Raw genomic sequence first — 20,217 nt, 5'->3', positions numbered from 1 at the left:
CTGAGCAGGGAGCCCGATGCAGGCATCAGTCCCAGGACCCTGGTATGGTGACCTGAGCTGAAGGCAGCCGCTTAACCAACTGAACCACCCAGGTGCCCCACCAGTAGCATTTTAGATTCAGACATAAGCAGATTAATGCCTTACTACATATTTTATGTATGCAGTTTGGTAACTTCATGAGAAGGAAACCATTTTACCTAAGTACAGTTTTGAACCAAAGTTTATTTTAGTTACTTTTTAAAAGTACAATGCTTAATACTCTCACAGTAGCATTAGTATAATGCATCATACTCTCTCAGTAGCGTCTTTTTTAAAGGTACAGAAAATTTTCTGTTAGTGCTTGCATGCAAAAATGATAGTATCAAGATTATGTCCAAATCTTAAATAATGGAAATAAAGAATCTCCAATATTACTAAAATAGACCATGGATTGAATTACAGGAGAAACTGATAGCAAAAAATTTTTCACTTGGTTTATTTTTGCCCCACAATCCAGTTGTTAAAGGCTGTTAATTTCCCCAAATCTACCCCTTTCTGTCTAGCCTTAATCTATGTTAGTCTTACTGTAACTTTCTTAGTTTTCTCACTAATCGTTTCCTCTTTAAATTAAAAGTATTATCTGCTTGTGTTGTTCCAGGTTCAAGCAGCTTATAAGAGTTTTCCCTGAAAAAAATTCTTGTTCCTCAAAAGCAGCTGTTAAGATTTTATTTTATCGATTATAGCAGATACATGATTTGTTGATTTAACTCGAGAAAACACAAAATATATGTCTCTTTAAAAAATATCAGGAGCTAACTTTTCAAAGAGCTTTTTGTTTTGTACCCATTTAACTAATGTCCTCATACATTGTTTTTTTTTAAAACCTTTTTATTTTGAAATAAATTTAGATTTATAGAAGAGTTGTAAAAATAGTACAGAGAATTCCTGTATACCCTTCACCTAGCTTCCTCTAATATTAACATCTTTCATACCAAGGTACATTTATCAAAATTAAGAAATTAACATTGGTACATTATTAACTAAACTATAGACTTTTATTACAGTTTCTTCAGTTTTTTTTTTAATGTCCATTTTCTTTTGCAGAATCTAGTCCAGGATGCCATATTGTATTTAGTTGTCCTATGTATTAGCGTCCATCAGTCTGTGAGTTTCTCAGTCTGTTTTTCATGGTCTTGACACTTCTGAAGAGTACTTTTAGGTATTTTGTAGAATGTCCTTCAATTTGGATTTGTCTGATGTTTTCTCATAATTGAACTGGGGTTATGGACTTTGGGAAAGATATTGTAGAGGTGAAGCACTCTACTCACTACATCATATCAGAGCATACATGATATCAGGATGACTTATTCTTGGTGATACTCACCTTAATCACTTAGTTAAGTGGTGTCTGTCAGGTTTCTCCATTGTAAAGTTACTGTATTTCCCTTTCCGTATGCTTAGAAAGCAGTCATTAAGTGCCCACACTCAACAAAATGGAATTAAGTCCAGTTCAAAGAATTGGTGGACATACATTAAAGCCACCACTGCAGTAAGTATTTGGGGGGACATACTTTGAGGCCATGTAAATATCCTGTTTTTCCTTAAAGTTTCATTCACAACTTTTAGCATTCACCAGTGGATTTTGCCTTCAGTGGTTACGTTTCTACTTCTCTGATTCCTTCTATACATGTTATGTCTCTTCTCCCATTTATTTATTTAATAATTGATAGCAGTATGAATTCATGGATGTTTATTTTGTTCTTTGGCTTATAACCCAGTACATGGTTGTTTATTTTGTGGCTCTAGTTATTCTGCCTTGACCAGTGATAGAACTTTCATGTTGGCTTCTGTGTCCTTTTGACATGCCATGTCCCCATCTATTTTTTTCACCTAGTTTTATCCGAAATGTTAATCAGTGATAGCTGTAGATCTTCCTTAGTTGTATTTCACAATGAAAGAGAAAGATTAAAAATGCAAAATTAAAATGCTCTCTGATCTGTTAGCATGTGCTTTGTAAAAGGCACAATGCTTGATTTTGGATACACAGAATAAGTCAGTTTATCTTCACACTCATAGACAGATATGTCAGACATGAGAGTGGGGAAAAGTGGATTCCAGAATACTGAGGGGGAGAAAATACTCACTGTCATAGTAAATTAGACATGAAAAAGACTAGAGGAGGTGGCGCCTGGGTGGCTCAGTGGGTTAAGCCTCTGCCTTTGACTCAGGTCATGCATGATCTCAGGGTCCCAGGATCGAGCCCCGTATTGGGCTCTCTGCTCAGCGGGGAGCCTGCTTCCTCCTCTCTCTCTCTGCCTGCCTCGCTGCCTACTTGCGATTTCTCTGTCAAATAAATAAATAAAATCTTAAAAAAAAAAAAAAAAAGATTCAAAGTTCTCATTTGAGAACAGTGAGTAGGATTTACTAGAAAATCTAGAAGAGTGTTACTAAAATTGTGACTATAGATTTCTAAACTGGAATAATCAGTTTTTTCATTTAGGTCAAATTATATTGTAGACTAATCCAAGATCTTGGGGAATAGAGGAAGAATACATTCAGAGTCTCACCATTTGCTAAATTATTCTTGACTCTATACCAGAATTCTCACCTTATGCTCTCTGTTTTTAGATTGGCGTATTTTTTTCAATATTTTTACTGTGTTATTTTATAAATTATTGTTAGAGAATATTAGTAAGCAGTCTCAAATTTCTGAATTGTCTTGAACATTCAGAATATTAATAATTTAGAAATAAGGTACTACAGTAGTTAGGTAATTGTATTTTATTACCATTTTTTTGGTGGTGGGTAATTTTAAATGTCAGAGTACAAGTTACATGCTGTTGATCACAGTCTCCAGGTATGTTTATTCAACAAGAGGAAGAAGTCTGTGAGATTGATTTTGTTTCCCATTCTCCTTCATGTCTCTTATGTTAGTAAAGCTGATTGTTTGGGAGAGAACAAAGTAGTCTTAGCAATAATTATTTCATTGCAAAGAAGAGGGAGCAACTGTTCATATTATTTATAATAGCCGTGAACCTTAAATTATCAGAAATTTACAAATTAAATATTTCATAATAACATTACTAAAGTTAAAAAGAAGTGATAATTGAAAAAGTTGATTTTTAGAAAATTGACTATTAATTTCATTTAACCATAATGTAATTTGTAACACACTTACTGGGAAGCATTCCTGTTTTTGTTTCTCAGCCGTATGGTTACTCTGAAAAAAGAAGTTGATCTTTAAGGTAATGAATGACACCTCAGACACATTTGTGGCCCAGTGCTGTCCTTTATTGTAATGGGTTACAGTACGGCCAGTTCAGGGAGTGTTTTCTGGATGTCTGGCACAGTGCTCTGGGAGATTGGTTAATTCAGGGCATTAGTTGTTTCTAAATTTCTGTTTAAAATGAAGTAACTCTAGTAGTATTAATGGTGAGATTAGTCTTGCTAATGTGAAATGTTATTTGTTAACATGTACCGTGTACTCATTGCCAGTGTTCAGTGTTCATCATTCTTAAGAATTTATTTAGTCTAAGGAGCGTGTGAATAGTACTAAAGTCAGCAGCTTTATTGGCTAATAAAAGTTGTTTGGTATTAGGTATTTATTAAGGGTAAATTTTATAATTATTATCCGCTTCCCCTCCTTTTTTCTTTAGGATCTCAAACTGGAAAGGATGTTAGTTATTTAGTTCATCCTGTGCTTCACTCCCCTTCCTAATGACTTGTTTAAAAGCGTCTTACTTCCTTCTGTGACTTACTTTGTTGCTGACAAGGGCACTTTGGATTTTTTTTTAATTTTTTTTTTCAGATATAATTAGGAACAATAAGTGTATTAAAATAACTTGGTAACCCTAAAAATTTAAGTAATATGTATCTCTGTGTAAACTTAGGTAGCAGTTGATGAATATCCACAGAGATAGTCACTGCTGAAAGTTTTATATCTTGCTTACATTTAAATAATGATAATTGTCATCTAAATTTAAATTGTGAGTGATATTTAGGTTTTATCGGAAGTTAAAGTACCTTTTCTTTCTTTTAATGATAAAGGACAAAACTGAAAATCATGAATAGGTTTCCTTTAAAAATGTGTAAATTCTGGGGCTTTGGGTCCTTTTGAAATTACTTTAAAGAATACATAGCAGTGGTCCAAGTTGAAAAGGATCTCTGAGGGACTCCTTGTGAGGCTGTGGGCAGTAAGTTGTCTTCAGGTCCAGGAAGCAGTCCTTCTCCTGGAAGGAATCCCTGGGGCTGGTTTTTGAGTTAGGCCTGGCAAGTTAATGTACATAAATAGAGCCTAGTTTTCAGAAGAAAGCTTTAATACAAACTTAGAAAGTTGGTAAAGTTGTATGTTGATGTAAACAGCATTTGATTTTACCACATCTCAAGTCTAAAATATTTTTAATACAGGTTTTCAGAAGTTAAATGATCATTTTTTTCTTCTTTTTTTTTTTTTAATGGGGAAAATTCCAGGTACATGTTAGGAAAGGATCATTAAAAGCCCCTACATTGGAGGATTACCATGAAATAATGATCTGGCCTTGGAATTTGAGAGATTTATGTTTCATTGACAAGAACAATGGAAAGTTAACTCCCTATATATACTGCAGAGGAGTGGAATTTATCTAGCATAAGTCTCTTGGGCTCTCCAGGCATATGCATTACTTATATTTTCTCTCATTCTTTCCTTGGAAGTAGAAGTTCATTGATCTCAAGAGATCATAGGTGGCATTGCTTATCTTACTTTTGCAAAAAATTCTGTCATGGGCCTTTTAGAGGTCCTCAAGTGATCTGTTACTGGCCATATTTTGTAGAACTTACAATGCAGTATGCTTTTTATTAATGTGATCTTCTTTTTCTTTTTGCAGTGATTATTTATTCAAGTTACTTCTGATTGGCGACTCTGGGGTTGGAAAGTCTTGCCTCCTTCTTAGGTTTGCAGTAAGTTGAAATTGAAATGCCTTTAAAGAAATTAATGCTGTGTGTGTTTTCTAGGTAGAGGATCAAACCATTTTATTCAGAATTAAATAGTTCTTCCAGAATTTATGTATTTAAAAGCCTCCAAGTGTACATTCCCAATAATATCTTGGACTCTGAAGTAGAAGAAATGCTGTTGCTTTTAAAAAGTTAAAAGCATGATTATAAAGTTACAGTGTCTGATACTCTTGGTAGAGTTCAGTTAGTTGCCCTGTATTTAAGTGACTGGATGAAGAATGAACCGTCAAGTAAAATTTTAGTAGAATAGAAGAAAAAGCAGGGCGTGGTACAGACTTTTTTTTTTCTCCTGAGAGTGGCGTAGTGTTTTATATGCTACACTTTACAAACAGGTGTATAACTTTAAACCTACTGAATAGACTCCACAGCTGCCTTCAAAGCTGCCTTCAAATTTAGCCTGTTTTCCTTCTCACTGTCTAGGTCTTTGGTTCTCAGAGTATGGACCCTGGGGGATAATCAAGACTTTCTCAGAAGGTCTGAGAGATTAAAGCTTTTATCTTAATAATACTAAACCATTAGCGTTTACTGAGTACTTACTTAGTACTAAGACAAAGACGTTTGCCTCTGTCACTGTTGATATCTGCTCTGATGCTGCAGATGCAGTGGTGGGTAAAACTGCTAGTGTCTCAGCACCATGGTAAGGCAGTGCTAAGTGCTGAACTGTAACGCGTAGGCACTGTACTTCCCTGTATTTATTCATGGGGCGGGCGGGTGTTTTCACCTCAAGAGTTACTGATGAGAACAGTAAGAACGATTAATTTTTAAACATCTTGATCCTTGAGTGTTCTTTTTAACATGTTCTGTGTGAAAAAAATGAGGAGTGCATATAAAGCACTTGTACTGCACACTGAAGTATGTTGATTGCCTTGAGGAAAGTAAAAGCACTTACATAGTTGAGTGAGCCGAACTAGCTGCTTTTTCCATTTTTTAAATTTGTTCCTTTTTTGTTTTATTTGAAAGAACAACTGACAAACTGTAGTTATGTAGAATTTGGTGGCATTGGGCAGATATTTTCTCAAATGAACTGAGACTCATTTCAAGAAAAAAATCTGATAGCATTTGCTGCCTGTAATAAAATTGAAGCTTTCAAGGGAAGATTACAAGTTTTCTAAACTTAAAATTCACCCCTGTGAGCTTGATAGCATGTCAGATACTTACTGTGACTTTCCTGATGAGTGACCATATTAATGAATATCATTAAAAATATACATAATTCTGGGGTGCCTGGGTGGCTCAGTGGGTTAAACCTCTGCCTTTGGCTCAGGTCATGATCTCACGGTCCTGGAATCAAGCCCCCCATTGGGGTGTCTGCTCAGCAGGGGGCCTCCCCACCACCACCCACTTGTGATCTATCAAATAAATAAAATCTTTAAAAAAAATAAAATTAAAAATACCTAATTTTTTTTGAGATTTTACTTATTTATTTGACAGAGAGCACAAGCAGGGAGAGCAGCAGAGGGAGAGGGAGAAGCAGGCTGATGCAGCTTTGATCCCATGACCCGGGGATTATGACCTGAGTCGAAGGCAGTTACTTAACCGGCTGAGCCACCCAGGCCCCCCTAAAAATATATATAATTGTATTATATGTAACAGCTAGTGAAACCAAGGAACTACTAGAATAAAACATAGGCGGCTCATAATCTTGTGCGAAAATACTTTCTAACATGGAAACATATCAGGAAAGGATTGTTAAATTTGCATTTAAATAAACGTCAAGCACATGCAAAGGTAGAAAACATGATACTAACAAAAAATATATATATGAGGAAGGGATGACATTCTCAATATATAAAGCACACTTACATACTAAATAAGAAAAGGATGTTTGTCCTGATGGAAATACGGGCAAATACATGAACGGGCAACTCACCAAAGAAAAAATACACGTTGACAGTAAATACGAAAAGCATAGTTTTATTTATAATTAAAGGACTTTAAAACTAGGCAGTACTTAATTTTTATTAAGTTAGCAAATATTAAAATCAGGAATCATCCCTGTATTAGATCATACCCAATGCTGGGTATGTGGGAAGAATCTGGAGTCTCTTGATGAAAATGGTTATAGCCTGAGGTATCTGTATGTTAAAGAAAATCCTCTTTGGGATGCTTATTGATCTAAGTCCCACATTTTCAGTATTGCCTACCTACACACAGAATTGCCTGGGAAGCATTTAAAAAGTACTGATTCCCCGGTCCCTAGAATAGAGATGAGCTGCACGAAGTATAATAAAGAAATATATAAGCTATGAGAGCACAGAAATATATAAGCTACAAGAGCTATGAGAGCACTGTTGGCCAGGGAGTTAAAGAATGTTTGGACAGTCGGTATTTCCTGAGCTCAAAATCCAAGAATAAATAAAAATTATGACCCAGGGGCTGGGGATTAGGAGGTATGCATAAAGAAATGTTGAAAATTTGGACAGAAGGAAGAGAATGTGCAGTGGCTCAGAGGCAGGCAAGTAAGGCAGATTTTAGGCACGTAAATAAGAATTCTAACAAAGCATTAATAGTATTTACAGCAAAATACATGTCATGTGGGAGTGCTAAGTGAATATTTATTGTACTCACTTGGTTCTTCACTTTCTGTTGTACCTGATACTTATTAGGCACTCATTTAGAAAGAAGTAAGTTTTAAAAAATGAATACCTAGTATTTGTGATCAGCATTTTGTCAGATTTCATCAATGCTTTAAAAAGATCCTTTTACCCAGTGATTTTTGCATGTGTATAAATGTGAATATATGAGGAAGTCAGCATGGCTACCTCTAGCCACTTGGAACTCTCTGACACATTTTACAATTTTTCTTTTCTTTAATTCTTTCTTTCTTTCTTTCTTTCTTTTTTTTTTTTTTTAAGATTTTATTTATTTGACAGGGAGAGATCACAAGTAGGCAAAGAGAGAGGGGGAAGCAGGCTGCCTGCTGAGCAGACAGCCTGGTGGCGCTCCATTCCGGGACCCTGAGATCATGACCTGAGCTGAAGACAGAGGTTTAACCCACTGAGCCACCCAGGAGCCCCACATTTTACAGTTTCTCTTAAGAGATCTGTTTTGTTTTAATTCCATGGACACATTACATTCAACATTATGGAGACTTGCCCACACTGTTTTCATTTCTTCCCTTACTCTTTTTTGGAGTGTTGTAATGCGAATTCCAAATATGTCATTTCACTCCTTTATACTTCTCACAATGCATTTCTAAAAATTGGACATTTTGAGGGTGCCTGGCTGGCTCACTTAGGGAGTATGTAACCTTTGATCTTGGGGCTGTGAGTTCAAGGCCCACGCTGCTTTGATTACTTAAAATCTTTTTAAAAATGAATAAAAACTGGATATTTTCTTATAACAATGTCATTGTCAGCTTACAAAATAAACTTTGCTGATTGTCTCAAAAGTGTGGTATCACAGATGCTTTGAATCAGGATTCAAACATGGTATATACATCCCATTTGGTTGTTTGCTGCTCAGTTTCTTAGAGTTTTTCCAACCCCCTTTTTTACTTATGTATTTTTCATGTCTTTTACTTTTGGCAGAACCTGTGCAGTTCCTTATATAGATTATCCAGCATTTTAAATTTGTCACTTTGCTTCTTTGTGGTGACTTTAAACTTGTTCCATTATCTCTCCTGTTAGTGTAGTTGGAAGCCCCAGAACTGTGCCATTCTTATGGTAGCTACTAGCCCTGTGGCTTTTTACATTTAAATTAATTAATTAATAAATTAAATTTGAATAGAATTTAAAATTCGGTTCCTTATTCTCACTAGCTAGTGGTTACTATATTGACTAGTACAGTTTATAAAACCTTTTCATCATCAGAGTTCTGTTTGATAGGGCTGCTCTTAATAGATTTAGGCCCATTTTTGTTGGCAGAGTACCTGCTAAATGTTGCTTTGTGCTGGCTAAGATTATTCAGTGGGTTTAGGTGGTGATAGCCTGATCTCTCCATTCACGTATCTTTTCACAAACATTTTCACTTTTTTTTTTTAAGATTTTATTTATTTGTCAGAGAGAGAGGGCACAAGCAGGGAGAGTGGCAGGCAGAGGAAAGAGGAAGAGGCAGGCTCCCCACCAAGCAAGGAGCCTGATATGGTACTTGAACCCAGGACTCTGGGATCATGACCTGAGCCAAAGGCAAATGCTTAACTGACTAAGCCACCCAGGCACCCAGGCATCCCACATTTTCACTTTAAAGAAAAAAGTTTTGTTTCCATTCTGAATGTCATAACAGATGACTTGAGGAAAACAGGTATAATTTTAAAAGTTTATTTATTATTGGGTTAAACATTGTTCACACAAAAACTTGTGCACAAATGTTCATAGCAGTATTTCTCATAGTAGCCAAAAAGTGGAAACAACCCAAATGTCCATCAGCTGATGGATAACAAAATGTTATTCAGCCATAAAAAGGAAGAAGGTACTGGTACATGCTGTAACATGAATGAGCCTTGAAAACTTCAGCTGAGTGAAAGAAGCCACACACAAGAGGCCACATCCATTCACAGGAAATGCCCAGAATAGGCAAAGCCACAGGGACAAAAATTACATCAGTAGTGGTTTCTGGGGTCAAAGGAGAGATGAGGAACAGGGTTTGCTTTCAGGGTGATAATAACATTCTGCAGTTAAATTTATGGTGATGATTATACAACTTTGGGAATATACTAAAACCTACTGAGTTGTACAGTTTAAATTGAATTTTATGGTATGTGTATTATATCTCAATTTTTATTGATCAATTTTATTATATGTCATAGCTAGGAAGTAAAATTGACTTCTTAAAAAAACCGGAAGAGAATGACGTGAGCATTTCTTTGTGGTGAATATATTGGATGGAGGGTCAGGGGAGCAAGAATTTTGCTGATTAGCAACTAGAAAAGTTATTTGTAATCATTGAAAATATAAAACCTTTTTTGATATGATGTATGTAAAGAATTTGCCTAGAGATGTTTGGTAAAATTAAAGAATAGCTATTGAGAAAATCTTAAGAAATTGCTATTATATAGTGTATTGTAATCAGAACATGAACTGAGTACTGGAGTGGGATGAAGTAGCTGTTCTCAACATGTTATGGCTTATAAACTTTATCATACTTTGTAGATATAAGTTGACATATTTTCTTATTTCCTCTATTGAACCTTAATTTTATTTGTTGACTTTTTTTCTTTTCAGGATGATACATATACAGAAAGCTACATCAGCACAATTGGTGTGGATTTCAAAATAAGAACTATAGAGTTAGATGGGAAAACAATCAAGCTTCAAATAGTAAGTCATTTTAACTAGAATTTGTTTCGGGAAATCATTTTGGTAAATTTAAAATGTATTACTTGTCACTTTTTAACATGCTAAAATTTAAAGGATCTTAATCACGCACTTGTGATAGAATGGTAGAATAAGAATTGTTTAGATTAAAAATGACTTCTCTAGTTGAATTTTATGTTCATAAAGTAAAGAAATACATGTTGTAAGTTATACTTGGTCCTAGTTTTTTCTTGTGCTTTTATCAGTGTGGGGAGGGGGGATCCTCAGTTGAAGTTTACCTTGTCTTAATAGTCAAAGTAAATTGAGCTTTTCCTGATGTCTTTTACTGGAACAGTAAAGAAACCTTAGGAAAGGGTTTTCATATGTGGCTAGTTGGAGAGTTTTATTTAGTTCTTTTGTATTTATTAGATTGTGTGTACCAACTCTGTAGAAACAAGAATTATTGGAAAGGAATTTAGCTTTTTAACATTTATGTTAGTGTTTGTTCAGAAATAGTTTTACAGCTTAGAAAACTAATGCCAGGAGATTTAATGACTTGCCCGTAGTTACTGGTAGAACCAAGTGACTTACAGCTTGCTTTCCTCAGTATTTTGTTTCTGTGCCATCCTAGCCCCCTTATTCCTTCAATCCCCAACCCTGAATTAAAAACAGGCAATGGTAGTTGTTCAGTTGTATCACCTTTATATAGGGCATTACAACTGTGGACATATCATTGGTCTTCAAAAACATTAATTTCTGGGTCTCTTTTGGTATTGACTCTTTGTACAAGGTGATAGGGAACCACTGACTGCCAAAAGGAGTTCTGGATTTGGAGTCAGAAAACTTGAATATGTTATCCTTACTCTGGTATATATTGTCAAAGAGTCATGTGTTTAACTTAGTTCAGCCTTTTTCTTGGAACTCCATTTCTTATCTCTAAAAGGACCATGATGATACTTGATTTACTAACTTACAAGGTAGTTGTGAGAACCAAATCCAGTAGCTCGTGTCTGTGGATACAGTAATGTGTGTGAAAGCCTGTTGTGAACTTCTGGGCATTACATAAATGTTACTGGTTATGTGACATACCCAAATAAATGGATGTTTGACAGTTTGTTTTTTTAGTCGCTCCCTTTTTTCATCTGCCTTTGGTAAGAAAAAAGAAGGTACATTACAAAAGAACTGGATTTTGATAAAAGGAGCATACTTAATACTACAAATTAGGACTTGCAAGGATATGGTTATCAGAGATAGCTTACTCTAAACCAGTGAACAGATAACCTTCCATATTGATTTTTCCCATTTTATGTAGAGTGCCAACTTTATACTTGGTACCACAAAGAATATTGCAAAAAAAGGTGTACCCAGCTGTCTAACTTACTGATGTGAAATGATTATACTATGTGTGTCATTGAGCTCATAAGGGGTTCGAGTGTATATTTGTGAAACATCCATTTATTGCTCCTTTCCTGTGGCTGGAAGGCATCTTACAGGTCAGTTGCTCAGTCTTCCTTTCATCTTCAGTAGGAATTTCCTTTTCCTATCTGGTGCCTTTTTTTTTTAATACTTCTGGTAAGTTCACCATTTTTCAAAGCAGCTGGTTTCGTTTATAAATAACTTCTGATTGTTAATTCTTTATATTGAGCTGAATCCAGTTTCCTTTAATTTCTCATTCCTCTGCCTTTTGGAGCCACCTAAAACATGATTAATTCATTTTCTATTGGCAGCCTGCCCTTTAGGTTGTCTTATCACAGACTTCTTTTTTTTTTTTTTTTTTTAAGATTTTATTTATTTATTTGACAGAGAGAGATTACAAGTAGGCAGAGAGGCAGGCAGAGAGAGAGAGGAGGAAGCAGACTCCCTGCTGAGCAGAGAGCCCGATGCGGGACTCGATCCCAGGACCCTGAGATCATGACCCGAGCCGAAGGCAGCGGCTTAACCCACTGAGCCACCCAGGCGCCCTTATCACAGACTTCTACCTCTAAAGTCAGTCATTGCTTCCAGAACTTTTTACAATTTGGGTCACTCTTACACATTATAGGAGTGCCTTTTATTAAAATGTAATTCCTAAAATCAAATATGAGATAGAGTCCAGCCAGTGTGAATACATGGGATAAATTTTCTCTTGATTTGGACTTTGAATTTTTTTCTCCCCTGCATTTCAGGATTCATGCCCTTTTCTCGTAATTAATCCATTCAAAGGTAGATGCAAAATTACAGACATGAAGGAAAACAGAGCCCCATAGGAAGAGATGCCATTTCAGTGGGAGAGACGTGGAAAAATCAGTTACCCTGTGATTACAAGGGTTAATGAGAATTAGATACCAAGTGACCAGTTGGAGAGGAAAGTACTGTTAGGATAAGAAGTCACAGGAATTTTCAGAGTGGCAAGGAGACAATTATTTACGTTAGTGTTTGTTCAGGAATAGTGTCTTCCTTTCTTGTCTAACTTTGCTATCTTTGTGAAAGGGGTCAGGGGGTGGAGAAGGGAACTAATATTTTTTTATGGAGCAGCTTCTGTAATCAGGCTAGGCATTTTACAAACATTAGTTCATTTAAACCCCTTTAGCAGTTCTGTAAGGTGAGTGATACCTAGGATCTGTAGTTAAGTCAGGTTGCCTTGACTCCAAAGCTTATGCTTCTCCATGGATATCCTGAAAGAATTTGATACTCCTCACTTAAACTGTATGTGTAAATAGTCTTCTGTGCTCTCAAGCTTAGCACTTTGGACAGTAAAGGTAATGAAGCTGTGGTGACTTGTTTGCTTTAGATTAACAGTTAACATTTTACCTTATCTGCTTCATCCTTTTTTTTCCTGGAGCATGCTGAATTACAGACATTAAATTTACTCCAAAAATACTTGACTGTGCATCTCTATTTTACTGTGTAACGCCATTTTCACATCTAAAAAAATTGACACTAATGCCATAATATCCAGTCTGTATTCAGATTTTCCCCAAATTGCAACTTGTTTTTAATACCCCTATGTGGGCTAGGTCTTAAAAAAAAAAAAGGAAGTGGTTTCACTGAGTGTTCTGAACCTTTAGTTTTGCCATTTAAGATGTTAGGGGGGGATCAGTTGTCAAGTTGATGGATATATTCCAAAACTTTACAATTCCTCCCTTTAAAGGCTTTGGGGTTCCTTGCTGGCTGGGTTAATGGACTGTTGATCTCATGGTTGTGAGTTTGAGCCACATGTTAGATGTGGAGATCACTTAAAAATAAAATATTTAATTTTTTTAAAAGGGGGCTGTTGCTTTTTAATCTCCATTTGTCTTAGGCATCAAGTCCATTTTTTAAAATGGTAACCATTAAGTAACCATTGTGCTATTACCCCATCGGTATTATCTTCAACCAATTTCTTTTAGTGGGGTAGTTAGCTATTCTAATTGCACAAATAGTCATTGACTAGGGGCACCTGGATGGCTCAGGGGTTAAAGCCTCTGCCTTCTGCTCAGGTCATGAACCTGGGGTCCTGGGATTGATCCCCACTTCCAGGCTCTCTGCTCAGTGGGGGGCCTGCTCTCCCCTCCCTCCCCACTGCCTGTCTGACTACTTGTGATCTCTATCAAATAAATAAATAAAATCTTAAAAAAAAAGAAGTCATTGACTAGGAGTAATTCAAACAAAATTCTCATTGCTGTCCTTAAAACCAAGGCTTTTAAAATTTAACAGTTGAGTTTACCTCTTGATGTTTTAAACAATTAGTTTTTTAAACCCAGAATTTTAACATAACATAAGCATTTGTTTTCATTGCTTGAGCCTATATGGTTGAAGTGTGGTAAATGGATCTTAAAACGAGTTTTATTAAGATATGGAATCATCTTACATTGTTTTTCCTAGCACTGAGATAGTATCTTACTGAGATAAAGTGCTATCTTGACTAGTAGTTATCTGGAAGTAGGTCCTTTCAGTGCATGTTCTAACAAGTGATTCTCTTATTTGTGAAAGGATACAGTGTTAATGGGGTGTGAGGCCAGCAGCTTTCCTAATTGAGTCAACCTGTCTCTGCATTCACTGAATGCCTTGCACAGTGCTAAGGGTTATAGGGAATATGAAAAGTATGATACAGTTTTTGAATAAGTTTACTGGGAGCAAGCTAAATTAAATGCATTACCTTCTTTTCCGAATCTTCAGGTATTTGGCATGCAGTTTAGGTGTGTATTGAGGGTTAATGTTTCCATGTTAAATCTTGATAATCTCTAAAACTATGTAAATTTTAAACTCTCCTCCCTCTTCCTGCCCTTTCCCCCAACTCTTATTTAATGTAATTGTTTGGATTTCTTGATTATTTTGTTAACAGTGGGACACAGCAGGCCAAGAAAGATTTCGAACAATCACATCCAGCTATTACAGAGGAGCCCATGGCATCATAGTTGTGTATGATGTGACAGATCAGGTAAGTTCCGGGAGGAAACTGTACTGCTGTGACAAAGTAGGAAGTTCCTACTTAATAAATTTCAGATTCTTTCACTTTGTACATATGGCATCAGTGTTATTTACATGGCACAATACTTTGTCTACTCCCAAATATAAAGGAGTCACATTGGAAAACATTTAAAGCAGTACTCTTTTTAAAACAGGTACATTGGTATTTTTCTTCCCTCCATTATTTGAATATCTAATAAATTGGCCAACCAAAATTTTATTTTTTCCCTTATTTTTTCATTTGGTAAATATGAAATTTAGTGATTGGTTTTATGTTTGCTTTCAAGGGACTCTCCTTATATTTATTACCAACTGACTTTTTGATCATTTTGGCAAGAGTTTGTAGGGAGCTGTGGATTGTTCAGTGTATACTGTGTCCTTGGTGCAGAGTATTAGCAGGAATTTGTTAGTAATTAAACCTCTTAGTTCCCAAAAGTGAGATTAGAGGTCTTTGCCTATGGAGGATATGATTCAGAAATGGGATGAGCTGGAGGAAGATTTTTTTTTTTTTTTTTAAAGATTTTATTTGACAGAGACACAACGAGAGAGGGAACACAAGCAGGGGGAGCGGGAGAGGGAGAAGCATTCTTCCTGCTGAGCAGAGTCTGATGTGGGGCTCGAACCCAGGACCCTGGGATCATGACCCGAGCTGGAGGCAGACGCTTAATGACTGAGCCACCCAGGCACCCTGGAGGAAGATTTTTAAGAGGACAATGAGGGGGCACCTGGGTGGCTGTCTATTGAGCAGCCGACTCTTGATTTCAGGTCATGATCTTGGGGTTCTGGGATCAAGCCCTAAATGGAGCTCCATGTTCAGCAGGGAGTCTGTCCTCCCATCCCTCCTCCTGTGCCGCCTCCTGCATGAGCCCTCCTCCCACGTGAGCATGCTCTAAAATAATCTTTAAAAGAAAAAAAAACGAGTATTTAAGTTTAGCTGTTGAAATAATGTAGGGGGTATAGAGATAGTGTAAAGATGGGGGTCCAGGGGCCACGAGTGTTCTTTTGATCAGAAAGAAAATTTCAGGGTCCTTTTTTTCTATCAAAGAATGAAGATAAACTTTGAATATTAGAATTTATTTTTCTTGCGGCAAATGTTAAATTTTACCTCAACTGTGAAGTAGCTAATTAGGAGATAACTAGAATCATAGACTTTGGTCAGTGCCACTAGAAGTATTGGACAAGGGACACCTGGGTGGCTCAGTGGGTTAAGCCTCTGCCTTCGGCTCAGGTCATGATCTCAGGGTCCTGGGATCGAGTCCCACATTGGGAATCTCTGCTCAGCAGGAAGCCTGCTTCCCTCTCTCTGCCTGCCTCTGCCTATTTGTGATCTCTGTCTACTTGTGATCTCTGTCAAATAAGTAAATAAAATCTTAAAAAAAAAAAAAAAGATTTCAAAAACCAGCTGTTTATAGGTGTGCTAAAATTGCATATTCCAGGGTACCTGAGTGGCTAGTCAGTTAAGCATTTGCCTTTGGCTCAGGTCATAGTCCTCCCTCTCCTTATGCCTGCTGCTCTTGTGCTCTCTGATGCTTGCTCTTTCAAATAGCTAAAATCTTTAATTTGGGGGCACCTGGGTGGCTCAGTGGGTTAAAGCCTCTGCCTTCAGCTTGGGTCATGATCCCAGGGTCCTGGCATTGAGCCCCGCATCAGGCTCTCTGTTCAGCAGGGAGCCTGCTTCCTCCTCTATCTCTCCCTGCCTCTCTGCCTACTTGTGATCTCTGTCTGTCAAAAAATAAATAAAATCTTTTAAAAATAAATAAATAAATAAATAAAATCTTTAATTTTAGCTGTAGCTTATTGATGTACTGTTTGTCTCTTTAAGCCTTCAAATTCTAATCTCTTTTCGTATAGGTACTGATAGTCATTTTAATATATCACTTCACTTCCTTCCCAGCACTGTAGTTGTTATTTTGTAGCTAGAGTTGTCTCACTAGTTCTTCATAGGCCAGGAAAAGACCTTTGGTTTTTACTTGCTTATTTAGAGTGATTGAGTTCAGAATTGTATGATCATTCTTAAAAACGTCTGTCTTTTTAGGAGTCCTTCAATAATGTTAAACAGTGGCTGCAGGAAATAGACCGTTATGCCAGTGAAAACGTCAACAAGTTGTTGGTAGGGAACAAATGCGATCTGACCACAAAGAAAGTAGTAGACTACACAACAGCAAAGGTATGTTTCAAGTTTGATTTTCAAACTGAATGTTAACTGAGTGTTCAGTTTGGATGATGTGTGGGTATGGAGTCACCCAACAGCCACTACCAGCTGACAGCCTTTACAGTCCGGGCAGTGTCCGTCTTCAGTCCCCATTTCAGATGATAGAAATGTACTAAGTGGGAAAAAATTTTCAGTGTTAATTAAGCCTTACTATTCTCTTAGGAATTTGCTGATTCCCTTGGAATTCCATTTTTGGAAACCAGTGCTAAGAATGCAACGAATGTAGAACAGTCTTTCATGACGATGGCAGCTGAGATTAAAAAGCGAATGGGTCCTGGAGCAACAGCTGGTGGTGCAGAGAAGTCCAATGTGAAAATTCAGAGCACTCCAGTCAAGCAGTCAGGTGGAGGTTGCTGCTAAAATTTGCCTCCGTCCTTCTCTCACAGCAATGAATTTGCAATCTGAACCCAAGTGAAAAAAAATTGCCTGAATTGTACTGTATGTAGCTGCACTACAACAGATTCTTACCGTCTCCACAAAGGTCAGAGATTGTAAATGGTCAATACTGACTTTTTTTTTATTCCCTTGACTCAAGACAGCTAACTTCATTTTCAGAACTGTTTTAAACCTTTGTGTGCTGGTTTATAAAATAATGTGTGTAATCCTTGTTGCTTTCCTGATACCAGACTGTTTCCCGTGGTTGGTTAGAATATATTTTGTTTTGATGTTTATATTGGCATGTTTAGATGTCAGGTTTAGTCTTCTGAAGATGAAGTTCAGCCATTTTGTATCAAACAGCACAACCAGTGTCTGTCACTTTCCATGCATAAAGTTTAGTGAGATGTTATATGTAAGATCTGATTTGCTAGTTCTTCCTTGTAGAGTTATAAACGGAAAGATTACACTATCTGATTAATAGTTTCTTCATACTCTGCATATAATTTGTGGCTGCAGAATATTGTAATTTGTTGCACACTATGTAACAAAACAACTGAAGATATGTTTAATAAATATTGTACTTATTGGAAGTAATATCAAACTGTATGGTGATAAGTATTGTTTTAATTCTTATGGTTAAAGGGAAATAGAGCCTTGCATTATACTCAAAACAGCCATTTGTGTGTGCAACCAGGGCACTATAGACCTATCTTAGAGCAGCATCCAATATGCTTTCCAGATAATATACCCAGTATATGACCTAGGGTGGCTTCTGTGTTATGTAGGGATTTAACCAAGCTTAGTGGTTCCGGGAGACTAAGTTGTATGGAAAACAAGTTTAGAATGTATGCTACCCATTCTATTATCCTCTGCTCCTTCTCTAAAACCATTTGAAATGGCTTTATCAATCAACATTTTGTTCTGTGGTAGAGGTGGAAAGCAGCACACCTTTCTTAATTGGCAAGTGATCAGACTAAATTCTGTATGTGCTGATACTGTTTCTTCCATGCTGAGTCACATGTCAAACTATTTTATCCTCCACAATTACATAATTTAGGTTGGAGGAGAGTTAAAGCATTAAAGTAGAAACAGGAAATTTACTATTGCTTGCCCTAATTTTAGGAATTATATCCCTAAAAATTAACTAAAAACACAAATGCTAGGTGGGAATGATAAATGAGAAAAATGTATTTATTTCAGTGGAATTTTGCACATGTGAAATTTTGTTAAATAGGACCTTAAAGGTCCTAAGATTTGTTTTTATTGTGGGAAACAAAGACCTTTTGCTAACAATGACATTTTGAGGTGACAGAAGTCAAAGATGGGGGTTGAAATAGCAGCCAAAACATTCTCTACTTAGACACTTGGGATGTGGCTGTTGGCAACACGTTTTATGGTGGGATCTTTAATCCAGTGATAAAATTTAAACTAAAAACAAGCCAAAAATGATAGGTTTCTTTATTTTCACTAAACAGGCAACTGAAATACATGGTACAAAAATAAGTGGTAAGATTATTGTAAAATGAAATGGACAGAATAAATATTCAATTTAATTTTTCCATCTATGAGAATTTCACAATAAAATCATAGTTTACTTTGTATTATAGATGTGCTTGTTGGATCTATTCATCCTCATATAAGGCAACTGAAAATCCCTCAAGTTTTACCAATAATTTTTTGGTAAAGTTTTGTTTTTTGTTTTTTTAGTGCTTCAAAGGTTTGGTTTTTGCCTTAATGATACAGTATAAAGGGGGAAAGAATAAAGAAACTTTATTCTAAAGTAGATGAATGCTACAAATGTTAGTGTGATGCTCTTCAAACTGGCAGCTTATTGGTGAGTTAATAAGAACGAACATTACATGAATTTAAGATGTAAGCATATTTACATACTTATTTAGCTTTGAAAATCTAGTGTTCTTTCCCCCATGGCAGTCAAGACTGGGGCTTACCGCAAAATGTTTCAGCATGCTTCCCTATTTGCTTTTTCGCGTAGGACAATAAATGCAGTTCTGAAAAAAATATACAAACACTTCAAGCTACTATGGGCTTTAATAACTTGTTCCTTAATAAGGGGAATTCCCACTTGTCATATTTTAATGTCCCTGGCTGCCATGAATTAGCATATGTAAGTGAAGTGTCCTAAGCCTGAGGGGGTCGCAATCTCTGGGAAATCCTAGTAGAATGATAGGCACTCTGGTCTGAGCAGGAACTTCCTGTTCTTTGAAATTTCCTTTAGTATTAGTATATGTGTTGCCATTGCAGCGTACTTGACCTCATCCCTTATGTCCCACTGAAGCTTCAAAATAGCCCTGTATTGATATTGTCTCCTATTTGCAGATGAACCTAGCCGTGGAACTGCAACCCGAACCCAGATCTTAGTACTACGTACGCTTCCCTGTGGACTTCGATTCTATTTATGTATAGGGACTACTAGCAGCCTTTACTACCGGTAAACTTGGGATCTCATAACTACTGTTAGGTCTGTATAAGCCACTGCTGTCCTTAAGGCGAATGTGCACCAACCACAGTGCAGTTGGCCGGCCTGGCTGTCTGCTTCTAACCCCGTCACGTCTGCTCTTGGACTTGCTGCTTGGCAGCATCTTCCTAGGCTAAAACCATTTCAGCCAACGTTTTAAGGGTGATCTTAAACTCCTTCCAGCACTGCTAAAGATAGAATTACAGCTGTGTTAAAAAAAAAAAAAAAAAAAAATTACAGCTGTGTTGAGACCTCTTCCATGGCATTCATAGCTAGGTCCAGAGTACCCTCAGTCACACCTTATTTCAAAGGAGATAAAAATATCTTAGATAATCTCTGAGTAAAGTAATTCGTTTCTTGGGAAACAGGGTATTCTGAAATAAAATACTCCCAAAATTCCTGTCTGTTGAAACTGGTAATTATTAGGCTGGATGAGAACAGAATGGTATATTCAGCATTCACTTGCTATAACATTGGCCAAGTTTGTTTCCCTAGGGTTGTCATCTTTGTGGGTTCCT

General features: G+C 36.6%; 1 protein-coding gene across 1 annotated transcript in view; it reads left to right on the top strand.

Annotated features, from left to right (window-relative positions):
• RAB1A (RAB1A, member RAS oncogene family) overlaps window positions 1-18,829 on the top strand; it is a 30,636-nt gene extending 11,807 nt beyond the window's left edge. Inside the window, exons 2-6 of the mRNA XM_059187836.1 lie at window positions 4,845-4,917; window positions 10,134-10,229; window positions 14,509-14,604; window positions 16,669-16,800; window positions 17,008-18,829. Coding sequence (XP_059043819.1) covers window positions 4,845-4,917; window positions 10,134-10,229; window positions 14,509-14,604; window positions 16,669-16,800; window positions 17,008-17,205 — 595 coding nt within the window. The 3' untranslated portion in view covers window positions 17,206-18,829. The remainder of the gene's footprint in view (window positions 1-4,844; window positions 4,918-10,133; window positions 10,230-14,508; window positions 14,605-16,668; window positions 16,801-17,007) is intronic.
• The last annotated feature ends 1,388 nt before the right edge of the window (window positions 18,830-20,217 follow it).

Source organism: Mustela lutreola, chromosome 9 (genome assembly GCF_030435805.1).
Source record: "Mustela lutreola isolate mMusLut2 chromosome 9, mMusLut2.pri, whole genome shotgun sequence".
Taxonomy (NCBI): domain Eukaryota; kingdom Metazoa; phylum Chordata; class Mammalia; order Carnivora; family Mustelidae; genus Mustela; species Mustela lutreola.
Note: the sequence above shows the minus strand (reverse complement) of the source record. Positions and strands in the feature narration are given on the sequence as shown.